The sequence below is a fragment of the Oreochromis niloticus genome, linkage group LG7 (assembly GCF_001858045.2).
Source record: "Oreochromis niloticus isolate F11D_XX linkage group LG7, O_niloticus_UMD_NMBU, whole genome shotgun sequence".
NCBI classification, from domain to species: Eukaryota; Metazoa; Chordata; class Actinopteri; order Cichliformes; family Cichlidae; genus Oreochromis; species Oreochromis niloticus.
In genome coordinates, this window is record NC_031972.2 from 52,805,642 (window position 1) to 52,818,549 (window position 12,908).

The window sequence follows — 12,908 nt, forward strand, 5'->3', positions numbered from 1 at the left end:
CAGCTGATCTATATTTCATCCAGTAGAGGGCTCCCTGCTGGTGTGAGCATTACTTACTATGACAGCTTGAAGACAAGGTTGGAAAAATCACCTTATATGATATTTGCATAAAATAGCTACAGTTTAACCAAATAGGAAGAATAAGAAGCAAAAGAAGAACTAGCTTTAAGGCTGTGTTTTCATTAAACCTTCAGATCAATATCACTTTAAACGCATCCTGTTAGCTTTAATAGCAAAAATCTCACAGCAGAAGCAAAAATTATAATCACATAAGAGTAGAGGAGATAAGGCCCGTGTGTACATTTTCAAGGCAAGGAATACTAACAAAAAAATACAACAACTGCATAATGCATCCAAGCCACACTTGCTTGAAAATTAAAAAGAAAAATCACACACACACACACACACACACACACACACACACACACACACACACACACACACACACACACACACACAGACAAACACGCTCCTCCTGCACACAAAACCAGCCCAAGAAGCCAATAGAACAGAAAGAGCAGGGGGTCTTGGAGGAGATTTGCATGGCACCCTCTCCCCGGACCCACAGACGTCCAGGTTTGCAGACGTCACTGGTCGATTATCTTTGTTTTCTCTCCACCTCTCGGAGGAGGAATACAAGTTTATCATCCAGCCCGGGACGGGACGGTCTCCTCTGCCCCTCTGCTCTTCTTCTTCCTCCGTCTGTCGCCTTGCACTCGGCTATTTCTCCTGTATGGTGGATATCCTGCTCAACACTTCTTTCTTGGATGATATGGGGGATCATTCAAAAAGTAAGATTATTCCCTTTCTAATTCCCCTTCATTTTCTGCGTGCGAGGGGGTTTATTTGGACTTTTATGTCATTGACGCTGTTTAGACGCCTGGATTTGATGATTAATCTCTCAATAATTTTCAAAGCTTGCAGAAAATTCCTAAAAATTTGCAAGAGATCCGTTCACAACGCCTGTTCACACCACACCTTTAACATAACTGGGCTATATAAAACGTGTATGTGTGTGGTGGTCATGTTTTTTTAAACCCACGTCGTTATGCTTGGGGATATTTTTAGCCCCTGTGGCCTAATTATAATTATTCAGCAATATTCTTGGAATGAACCTACAAGCTTGATGTGATATGTACGCAATAGTTTCTCTTCTTAAGCTTGGCGTGGGTTTGAAGGGATGTCGTGAGGATTAAAAGAGCACATACGATCTTGCATTATCGCATTCCCACTTCACAGAGAAGTCAGGAATCGCAATGTGTGTGGGCTGTGGAAGTCAGATACACGACCAGTACATCCTGAGAGTGTCCCCGGACCTGGAGTGGCACGCAGCCTGCCTCAAGTGTGCAGAGTGCAACCAGCATCTGGACGAGACCTGCACTTGCTTCGTCCGAGACGGAAAGACTTACTGTAAAAGAGATTATGCAAGGTAGTAAGTCAGCAGAGTTTTCTGGATTTTCTTTTTTCCTTTTGTATTTTTTGAAGAAACCATTAAAAATACAAGTTATTTTTTTCTTTTCTTTTTTCTTTTTTTAAAAGGATGAGGCAAAAATGAGCCCATAATGATGGGCTATATTAATTGCAAATGCACAGGTTAATTAAAGTCCAGAGCTCAGTCTGATTTGAGTTATAGACAATCGGGGCTTAAAATTATTGTCCTTGCCCAGTTAAGCTAGTGCTCGTTTTGTTAGGATCATAAAGTGAGACCAGCATCAGATTTAAGTCCAAATAAATAATAAGAAATATACAGAATTAATGCATGGGACCAACACATCTCCGTGATCCTCTGCAGGTTATTTGGCATCAAATGTGCAAAGTGTAACATGGGCTTCTGTAGCAGCGACCTGGTGATGAGAGCCCGTGACAATGTGTATCACATGGAGTGCTTTCGGTGCTCGGTGTGCAGCCGACACCTCCTGCCGGGGGACGAGTTCTCCCTGCGGGACGACGAGCTGCTGTGCCGGGCGGACCACGGCTTGATGATGGAGAGGGCCTCAGCAGGGAGCCCGCTGAGCCCGGGGAACATTCACAACAGACCGCTACACATCTCAGGTAGACCTACAAGCTGGCTTATTGTTCACAAACCAGGCACATTATTATTATTATTATTATTATTATTATTATTATTATTATTATTATTATTATTATTCACATTTGTATGTATCTATCACCCAGTTCTGTGTATATACACAAAATCTATTTTTGAGACATTCACTATTTCACGATTAATAGGCCTCCATATTTAAATTAATTGTGCATTGGAGTATATTTGACCGTTTACAGTGATACCTGTAATAAGACATGGGATATTTGTATTTTTTAAAGGCCTGTCTACATTTTCCCCTTAAATAAAACATGCAGTTATTTAGTTTAACTTTTACATTTTCCCTCTCCTTAGACCCAGTTTCGGTCCGGCACCCTCCACATCACCGGAATCACGTCCACAAGCCGTCGGAGAAGACCACCAGAGTGCGGACGGTGCTCAACGAGAAGCAGCTCCACACACTGCGGACCTGCTACAATGCCAACCCGAGACCGGACGCTCTGATGAAGGAGCAGCTGGTGGAGATGACCGGCCTGAGCCCCAGGGTGATCCGCGTCTGGTTTCAGAACAAGCGCTGCAAAGATAAGAAGAAGTCCATCCTGATGAAACAGCTTCAGCAGCAGCAACACAACGACAAAACCGTGAGTAAACAAGTTCACCGGGGGAAAAAAACCAAACGTTTTCAGTTGCGCAAATCTGACGTTTCAACACCTGCAAACACAAGTCTACTTTGTTACTGAGCAGCAGCTTGTCATGGCACCTTTCATTTAAAGTAGGACAACTGAAGCCCAGTAATAACACGAAAAGGCAGTGCTGATGCTCATGACTAATGTATAACAATAACAAATTCATAGAAACGCTGATAAAAAAAAAAAAAAGACAAAAAGGGGGGAAAGCCACAAATTAAATAATTTAAAATAAGTGTATTATATTTTACGGAATTGTAAAGGAAATGTAAATTAAACTAAAAAATAATAACAATAATAATAAAACTTTGAAACGCGGAAACCGCTCCATATACTGCTATTTTGCAGGTTAAAAGCGTTATTATTGTTAATATCATCATTATTATTAGTAGTAGTAATAGTAGTATACGTGGATATTTCCTGCATTTTAGTTTGTTCTTTTTAAAGCGTATGAGTTGCATTTTATTAATTTCCATTACGTTTTAGCTATTTGTTTATACGATAAGCTAAAAACAAACAAACAAACAATGCCCCCCCAAGAAACAAACAAACAAAAAAAAAACCCAAAAAAACATGATAATGCAAAACGTAACAAAGAAAACAAACTAATAATTTAAACACATTGAGATTGGAAGGTTTTACTCGGCAAACAGCGCACTAACCTTTATCCCAGCTTTATCCATCCGCTGGCTAACGCATATTTGATTGAACTGAGTATTTTGTATTTTTTTAATCTCTCTCATAGAATCTGCAGGGCCTGACAGGCACACCTCTGGTGGCAGGCAGTCCTATCCGCCACGACAACACCGTGCAGGGGAATCCTGTGGAGGTGCAGTCCTACCAGCCTCCATGGAAAACCCTCAGCGACTTCGCCCTGCAGACCGATCTCGACCAGCCTGCTTTCCAACAACTGGTGGGATTGCACGTCATAAATTATATTCAAAATGCTGAAATGACATGAAGTGTGCTGCTTACATACATGCGCAGACAGGGGGAGGGTAAGAGTGAGACCTTAGTGATGAAAGACATTTATATAAAATTCAGAGTTATAAAGGGCTTTATCCTTCAGATTTGAGACATTTAAACGCAAAATGCATGTTTTGTGTGTATCAAGTCACTTGATCTGGCGGTCATCTTATCGAAGATGGGGATTCGTGAGATTGTGAGAGGAATTTGGGCCTATAGTTTTAAATAGATTAATTTCATACTTTTACATTTTTAAAAGAAAAAAACCATCTCTGTGTGTATATAAAGATATATTTAAGGGCTCCATTCACACATGTTGAAGTCTCCCTATGGTCTTGTTAAAAACGTAAGACATTTATCATATATTTCCCTGCTGAATTGACCATTTCCCCCTTTTGGCAGGTGTCTTTCTCTGAAGCGGGCTCTCTGGGGAACTCCTCGGGCAGTGATGTGACCTCTCTTTCGTCTCAGTTGCCGGACACTCCGAACAGTATGGTGCCGAGTCCCGTGGACACGTGAGGAAGTACCGGGATCAGCTGGAGGCACCGAGCTGCAGGAATGCGCAAAAACCCTCAGTGACATTCAGAGATGAACGAATATAACAGCCAGGATGGATTTTGCTGGAGGATCATTTCATTCAAGTCCCCTTTGGAGGATTTGAGGCCTGACTGTTCCCTGTACATCTAGGTATCTGATCCCACTCTCCTGCCCCATGACCCTTTGGCAGGACACGCAGCTGTTCATGGACATTCTGGTTTTCGAGCTATATATGGGACACCTTGCCTCCACGACGCCCACACCTGAACTGAACACAACGGGAATATATGGTGGGATTTAAACACGGGAGCCTGCTCTGGACGTCCGAACGCTAATGCTTACAGTATGTTTTAAAGGAAAAAAAATACAAGCTGTGTAGATGTGCATGATTTCCACGTTTCACTATCGACTATTGTAAATTATTGAAACAGATAAGAGAGAGATGCGCGCTGTTCGCGATTCCTCCAGAAAAAAAATAAGTTATTATTATTTATTATTGAAGGCAGACATGGCTGGACTTAACAATAAAGGGACTGATTATTGCATGCAAAATCCATTTGTTCCATAAACATTCAGAAGATTTTAATTATGGTCAGTGAAAATAAATCAGTTTTATGGGAAATGACAGCGCATCTGCTGCTTATAAAGCGTGACTTTGTTTAAAGTGGGGATTGATCTGGAAAAGCTCAGGGAAAAAAAGTGGTGCAAAAAAAAGGAGAAAAACTCACACTCCTTCGGCCAGTTCAATCTTCCAGTTTTACACATGTTCTTCCTTCTAGAGGTGCAAACCTCCACACTGTGAGGCAGGAGCCTGCAACACTGAATCTGCTTATATTTAGCGTTTCTGCGCCAAGTGGATCAGTGACTGATGGTTGACAATATATTATTATTAGGCATTTGGCACATGTATCACGGTTCACTGAGTGAGACACAATAGTCTGCGGCTTTTTTAATCTGACTTGATATGTTTTTATGGCTTTGAATGTTTACACTCGCTATATGAGTATTAATGCGCTCCCTTTTAGCCTGGGGCTGAAATTTATAGCAAATTGTGCGTAATGTTGTGCTCCAGTTATGGTGATAAAATGATAAAAATCGAGCTTTTTTAGGGGGGAAAGTGCAAAAAAAGTAAACCATTACAACCATGTGAATCCCCGTAGTTAGGCTACAAGTCTAGACAGAGGACAGGCTTCGGCGGCCCCCTTATCTACATCTGGCATCACCTGCAAAGGATACGCTGAATGGGCCCACAACAAAACGCGCAGCACTGAGGGGACTCCCAGCCTGCAGACGCATTCTGGCGTGTCTTGAGTTTATTTTCATTCCAGTAGGAATCCTGAGCGACAAATAGCCGCTGGACAAGAGAGCATACAGGTCAAGCCGTCACTGACATCCTACACCCGCTACAATTTGTTGGGGAGGATCTTTTCTTTTTTAAAATCACTGAAGGAAACGAGATCTGATTAAAATGAACAATCCTGTTACCTGCTGGTAAATATTTCAAAGTGGCAAATTAGATACAGCAGTGCTAACTATTTATTTAATATTAAAAAAGGCTATGGAGTGATATAACCTGAGGATTTTAACAGGGATTATCTTGTAACTGATCAGGACTTTAAACTCAACCTAAACTTGCAATGTCAAGACTGCATTTTCCGCACAATGAAGTGAGTCTAACTTGTAGATTGCCGCATTTCAGTTTTTTTAGGCAGCTAGATCCAAAAGACCTCTATACGTCTCAACCAGTTCATATGTACTGGTGTGTCGTCAATGATAGCTCACACTGGGCATCATTATCCAACTCAATAGGAAGCCAAATTAAGGGTGGACATGGAGTTTAAATGCATCTGCTCATTGTGCACAGAAAAAAAAAAAAGTGACACCACATAATCACATATATTTATTTTATTTTTGATTACAAACTCAATAAATTATATTAATTTGTAAGTTCCTCCTAACAAAAAGTGAATGAACAGGAAAAAAAATGTGAAATCTGAAAAATAGAACCTTTAACACATATCAGGAATCAAGGCAGGTCATTTTTTTTTAAACTGGCATTATGTAGACTACAGAACATTCTAGTAATTCACATTCAACCAAATAATACACACACACACACACAAACAGTATAGAAGAAAATGTTTGGCAAATTATATATTACAGTATAAGTAAATACTTCATGTTTAGATGGTCACTGCTGTAAGCTTTACTGACTACAAACGGAACAAACAGAAGTAAATGGCTTATTTAGACGTTAAATGAAGTAGTTGTGTGCATTTTCTCACTGAAATGTACAAATAAGACATTTTGTGCAAATTCCTCTTAAACAGAATGACTTTCAAGAAATCAAACTAGATGCACAAATATACAAGGCTTCTTTCTTTCTTGTACATCTGACACAGTTTGAAGAGCATATCTTTTATTCATGTGCAAAAACAAAAAATAGCTGAAAACATCTCCACATCTTAGTGTCTTTTCTAACGATTAATACAGTGCTTTGTCATCAAGTTTGCAGCTCCATCAGTCCTCCTGCTTTTTGAGGAAAAACTGCAGCGCTGAATCCCACTGATCTCTTGGAAAGCGGTTGGACAGTTCACAGAAATCCAGTGGCTGAAAAACTGTAGACAGAAAAAACAGAAATCCTTTTAAAACCCAGTGTAGAATTTCACTAAAACAAGCGGGTGCTAAAATTCTTCACGAAGACATTTTTATTAATCCTTAAAAAAAAAAAAAAAAAAAAAAGGGGGGAAAAAAAGCACATAACAAAACAGATCAAACTAATTGCAGATATGGTTTTAACCACCCCATAATATTAAAATATTTCTACACAGCTAAAAATATGGAGTTTAGTGTTTTCACTTACTGAACTAAACAACTTACCCGTTTTACTTGGTTTATTGTCTGAATCCTTCTCCTCTGATGCACAATCCTAAGAGAATACATAGGCTTTAGTATCATCATACAGTGTACTGCAGATTATGAGTAATATCTGAATGAATTAAAATAAAAAATGTTCTTGTTGCAATTTACTCAGTAAACTAAGACACTCCGGATTAAATCGTTCCACTCGGAGGAATGTTCCTGAGGTTAACACAGAGATGAGGGCAGCGGGGCGAGACGCCATGCATTATTGCTTTGTTTGAAAGACGTGACAATAGCTTGTCTCCCTCTGAATGGAAGTTAATCTGTGTCTAAACAGTGGAGCTTGCAGAGTGGTGAGGGGGGTTGTTGTCAGGAGGAAGATGAAGGAGACAAGCTGTTTACTGGGAGGTGAACCAGTGGCAGGTAAATCCAGTGTGAAGGAAACCGTTTGTCTTTGTAAAGCCCGGCCTGTTACTGATTCACTGGGGCCTGGATGAGCAGTCGTCAATCAGCTGATGCACAGAGCTTCCTTATGGTGTGAATGAGATTAACTGGGTGTGGATACTCTATTTAAAAGACTGGACTCCTTTATAATACTTTCCGCATTCCTGCAAATTCCTCTTCACAAGAATAGATGCACTGATGTAAGGGTCAGTTGTTATGTGTGTGTATGTTTACTACTCTTATTTATTTAGAGAAACATACAAATCACTCATACAGTTTAATTAAGCTTGCATCTCTAAGAGGAATATATGCCCTACATGTTGGAATATACTTTACGTTTTTATACAAAGACTGATGCTAAAGAGGAATTTGCATTAAATGTATATACTCCAACACATACTAATGATCAACAATTGTGTACTTAAGTGTTTTTACAATGCACAGTACAGGTGTGACAATGTTTCTATATTTACCTGAATAAATCTGGCAAGCAGCACGCAGCTCATCTCCTGCTGCAGGATGACCTTGTTCTCAGGGTTGTTGTAGCAGGCCGAGATGAGCGAGGGAAAGAGTACTCTGATGAGGCGTGGGTGGCTAAAGTACTGGAAGGGCAGCTGACACAGTTTCTGCAGTACGCTGGGCTGGCGGCCAGATTGCACTATCATCTGAAACACACAGGGAGCGGGGGATAGTCAGTCACCAAGCCAGTCGGTGGCACTGCTGGTTGTAAATCAGCGCCCTGTACACCTCCCACTAAAAACAACACACCAACAGCCATTAGGAGGAGACCTGGGGGCGGTGGGGGGCACAGCCTCCCATGACACAATCACAGGCTATAAAACACAACGATGGGATGTTTTGTTGCAAAAACGGTTATAGCGGAGCTGCTGTAACATGCACGAGGGGAAACAAGAAATGTGAAGCAATGTTATCATATGTGACTAAAACTTCACTTTCGAGTTCCGCGTTAAGGTCTTTAGGCAACGCGAAAGCAGGAGGGAATCAGTGAAGGAGTGAAGCTCAGGTTGAGAGGGCATTAACAGGGCAACAGGGTGGGGTGGCGTGTGAAAGGCAGGCTCCACCGACAGCATGGCCACCCCCACTTTAAGAAATGAGCAATACCATTAATGGCATCCTCACCGGGCCGACATCCTGCTTTCCATCACAGCCCGTCATTCTTACATCCGGACCACCAGTATTAAAACCAAATCACTCGCAGCCTCATTTGATTAGAAAGGTGGCTGCTGCCAAGAGAAGGGTCTCCGCCTAATGCTCTGGTCATCGCCCCTAAGCCCGACAGGACCATCAGCACGCGGTCGAAAGCCGGGAGGTCAGCCTGTTAAAGCCCGGCTGGAAAAACATCCCGTGTTGCTTTACAGGTACAGACTCCGCGCCAATGGAAACCAGAAGGGCAAGGAGAGGTCCACGAGTCCCAGTGACATAAATTCACAAGATTTACAAGATTTTAAAAATACTCTCTGTAATACTCTTCCATTGGTTTCTCCTTTGATAATGCACTTTGAGTTCGAGCAGCCGGATAAACAAAGCGATAATTCATTGCTTTTTATCTGTTCAAGGTGAAGGTTCTCAGAGCTGGCCTCTACAGCAGAGTTCAAAGGGACACAAAACAGTGTCATTCTCCCATCATCATTTGTTTAAAGAATCCATATGGACAGTCTGAACTTTAAGGTAACACAAGTCCTTGAAAAGGGCAGAAGCAGTGAATTTGTCAACCTGAAATGTAAGCACTGAGAGAGCATGCAAATCATGTGTGCACTGGTGTGCATTACTATATCACTGAAAACCTTCTCTCAGTATCCGCAACACTTTTCACTCACTTTTTTTCCCTAAGGAATTTGGGGACCCAGACATATCAATCCATTGACGAAAGCAAAAAAAAAAAAGTTCGGTTCTGGTTGTTTTTACATGTAGGGCTGCTTATTTTCACAGCGTGTAGATTTAGTATTTTATTGCCACTTCTTCCATTAAAGCCTACATTTTATCTTCTGTGTTGCAACGCTGCCTGAAGATAAAACTGGAAACAAGGGCGTGGAAATTTATGCACTCGTATTCATCTGAAAGCCAAAACTATGATTATGCAAAAGCTACAACATCTCTTCGTTCTTGTATATTAACGCAGAGCATGTTGGGGTATCATAATTTAACACCGCAGCAAGTACTGGATGTTTGAGCTGGAGTTCTAAGGTGATCCAACCCACAAATCACCCAGGGATCTCATAATCCTCCACTACGCACAATTCCATCTTCAGCTGCCTAAACAAATTGTCCAACCTCAAGTGCCTGACGCAGAAAAGGCATAAAACACAGCCTGGTGGCAGCGACGGTCTGGAGGTAAAAAAACAGAGTCGCCTGCCAACTTTCCGCACCTCTACCAGGTGAAGAGCGGCACCGGAGTCTGAAATGGCTTCCAGCTAAAGATTATGCTTTAGCATTACTTCTCCCGGCATAGCTGAAGTATCAGCGGTGCAAAAGCTTGACGTCATAAAACTAACAACAAGCATGTGAATCTGTGTGTCTGGTCCACGTATAACGCAGGCCCTGTAAAAGCTCAAGTGTCCCGGCTGCTCTGGTCTTTCTTAAGGTTCAGAGACATGGCCTTAAAAAAAAAAAAAAATGTTTTTATGATGCTCCCATTACATAACTTCCTCACTGGTCACAATGGCAACAACAAGTGTGTAAAGTTAATGTTCTGAAACAAACAAATTCCTGGGAAAAAGCCAGCGTCAAAGCTGAAACCACAGTTTAAAGGAGAAAAGGAAAAAAAAATAAAGACTGTAATTATACAGTCTCACAATACAGCACACTTCTCAAATAACATAAATAGCCTGTATGGATGAGGTTGGCATTTATTTCTTACTGATTAAATTTGTAATGTCACAACTGTTTCCAAACACCTCAGGAGGAACCAGAGCCAGAGTGGGGTCATATATCTGACACTTAAAGCCACAATATAAACCAGATTCAGTGGGACTCCTTTACTGATAAGAGAAGCAGCACAACAGACTGCATAACACAAAGTTTCTCAAATAAGTGTTTAGTGCTTTTTTACAGCAGTTACAATGGCTGATGGGGATGTGTGCAGGACGCTGTGTAAACTTCCTCTGGACAATTGGACGCTAGCTGCAGACACTGACAAAGACGCTCCAACTTGACGTTTAAGGTAACTGTCAGTCGTTTCAAAAACGAGCCCACTGTTTACACAATAACGCTCAATAACTCTTTATTTATGAGCTGCCGCTGTCATCCCATCCCAGATTTACCCAGTGATAATTCTGCACTGAAGCTAGCATGACAACAGTGTTACAGACAAATGGAAACTCCTCACTGAAAGGTCCGCGGGAATAAAAATGTCCTCAGCTTCACTTAAAATCAGCTGGACCTGTGCTTCACCCCCGGAGCTGGGTGTAAATCATGGACTGAGCTAACAATCGGGCACTCTTCTGCCAGTTAGTGGAGTGTGTGTGCATGTCTGTGTCTCTCTCTGCCTCTGTTTACTCTGCTGGGTGATACAGAGTGTGCATTTCCCGCTGCTGGCTCCCCATGGTCTGCACGAGCTGCACTTACCCTGCAGGCAGTAAGGGCTTGGTTGTCTTGGCAGTAATGGACTGCTGAAGGAAGAGTTTCAACATCAGGTTAACAGGAATTACAGGCCTAAAGCCTGGTTTGGGCCTGCGGGGCAGAGGAAACGCCCTCAAAGAGAATGGGAAGAAGACTGACCCCACAGAGAATGATGAGCTCAGGTGTGTGCGTGCGCTCGCGCGGGATGTTCAGTCTAGAGACAATCCATAGCTCATGTAAAGGCTACTGGTATAAAAACAACTGTTTATGAAATATAAGCACAGAAAAATTAGGTTCTCTCGGATGCCTCCACAGTGAAACATCCATACAGTACCTGAAATCAGACCCGCTGTGTGTGTGTGTTGACAGCACTTGTGTGTGGCTTCCTTTGCTTGCGTGTGTGTGGCAATTTTCCATGTGCTGTATTCTTAAGATTTCCACACTCTAAAATTGCTTTGTCTTTCTAAAAGGCGAGCAGGAGTCAAGTGGGTTAACATGTCACCAGTTTATAATTACTGCCCGTCAGCTTAAGATCCAACGTCATCACTACGGATTAATGTATTAAAGACACGGAGATTAACAGTGCATCTCTCTCTGGTGAAAAAGGAAGTACAGTTTCATGTCAGTCAGCTACAAAACAGACTTCACGTTTGTTCTTTTTTTGTGTCAAAAATTCTTTACAGACACAAGCAGCAGACAATGAAACACATGGCTACATGACTCGGTGGCCCCTGTAAGCAGGGACACACTTATGAAAACACACAACCCTACATATGTCACTCTCCCAATGGCTTTTTGTGTGACAAGGTGAATTATTCATGCCCCCCCAGAGCAGAGGGAATATATCACTATGTAAAGGGGCTGCTTCAAAGTTCTGCTTTTTATGAGCAGCTTTATTTCTAGAGCATATATATAAACAAAAGCTGGTGTGCTGACAGTGAATCAGCAGTCTCTGTGACCGCACAGGCCTTGGGTCGGGCCGCTTTTGTGTTCTGCCAGTGCTTACATTAGCTTGAGAAAAGCTCAAGCTGCTCTAAATATTCTCCTTAACGCCATCCATCTTTGGTGCAGAACTGAATGGACGCATTCCAGGAACTGGACCACTGGCAAAGATCAACTCTGTGCGAAGGTTGTGAGGGATCTTGTTTCCTGACAATCTATACACAAACGTGTGTGTGTGTTTTTTTCTTTTAAAGATCCAAATGCAAGGTAAGTTCTTGGCTCTCTCTCAAAACATTCTCACAGGCAGCTTCCAGGTTGTGAAGGAATTACAAGTTTTTACATCAAATTAGCATCATGCAAATGTTTTAATAAAATATGGGATTACATGTGCTTTATTATCATCGCTGTGGCTGTGCAAAGACGAACAGTCTATCAAACGGTTAATGCTTAATTGGTCAATATAATATGCAAACTGGAGCTACAATGTCCAACAAATGCTAATTGTGTACATCAGAATAATTAGATTGGATAGTAGCAGAGGGCAAACCCCAAAGTAGCACATTCACTCGAGCCACCTTTAATTAGAAGAAAAAAAGAAAAAGAAAAAAAAGGCACATTAAAATCCGTAACCAGCCCATAAATTGTTGTGATAGGGGCTGATTGTAACAGTGTGGGTGTAGACTGAAGCGGTGGCTGCTGCCTGTGTGAGACAGGCTTAGCTTAATCAAAGGCCAGCCAACTGTAGCACGACTAATCAGGGGGCCGGTAGACGGGCCATGCATGACAGCCAATTACACAGCAGCCAGGTCTGCACCATCGCATCCTGCTCACTTCCACAGAGCCCCCTA

General features: G+C 41.9%; 2 protein-coding genes across 5 annotated transcripts in view; one reads left to right on the forward strand and one right to left on the reverse strand.

Annotated features, from left to right (window-relative positions):
- The first annotated feature begins 296 nt into the window (after positions 1–296).
- On the forward strand, positions 297–4,855 carry isl2a (ISL LIM homeobox 2a). Its single transcript, XM_003440420.5, has 6 exons — positions 297–791; positions 1,240–1,429; positions 1,793–2,052; positions 2,399–2,685; positions 3,476–3,643; positions 4,099–4,855. Exons 1-6 carry the CDS (start codon positions 734–736, stop codon positions 4,213–4,215), a joined length of 1,080 nt encoding a protein of 359 aa, XP_003440468.1. The 5' UTR covers positions 297–733; the 3' UTR covers positions 4,216–4,855.
- A 1,531-nt stretch (positions 4,856–6,386) lies between these two features.
- The window catches only part of scaper (S-phase cyclin A-associated protein in the ER), a 56,705-nt gene continuing 50,183 nt past the window's right edge, over positions 6,387–12,908 (reverse strand). For all 4 annotated transcript variants that reach the window (XM_005470739.4, XM_025908906.1, XM_005470738.4 and 1 more), the window contains 3 exons: positions 8,013–8,204; positions 7,114–7,162; positions 6,387–6,851 (listed from right to left, as the gene is read on the reverse strand). In XM_005470739.4, the coding sequence (XP_005470796.1) occupies positions 6,754–6,851; positions 7,114–7,162; positions 8,013–8,204 (339 nt within the window). In that variant the 3' untranslated portion in view covers positions 6,387–6,753. The remainder of the gene's footprint in view (positions 6,852–7,113; positions 7,163–8,012; positions 8,205–12,908) is intronic.

Coding starts and splice junctions, on each gene's coding strand:
- isl2a (XM_003440420.5), top strand. CDS start 734: ATGGTGGATATCCTGCTCAACACTTCTTTCTTGGATGATATGGGGGAT. Junction 1,430..1,792: donor TGTAAAAGAGATTATGCAAG/GTAGTAAGTCAG, acceptor GATCCTCTGCAG/GTTATTTGGCATCAAATGTG. Junction 3,644..4,098: donor AGCCTGCTTTCCAACAACTG/GTGGGATTGCAC, acceptor CCCTTTTGGCAG/GTGTCTTTCTCTGAAGCGGG.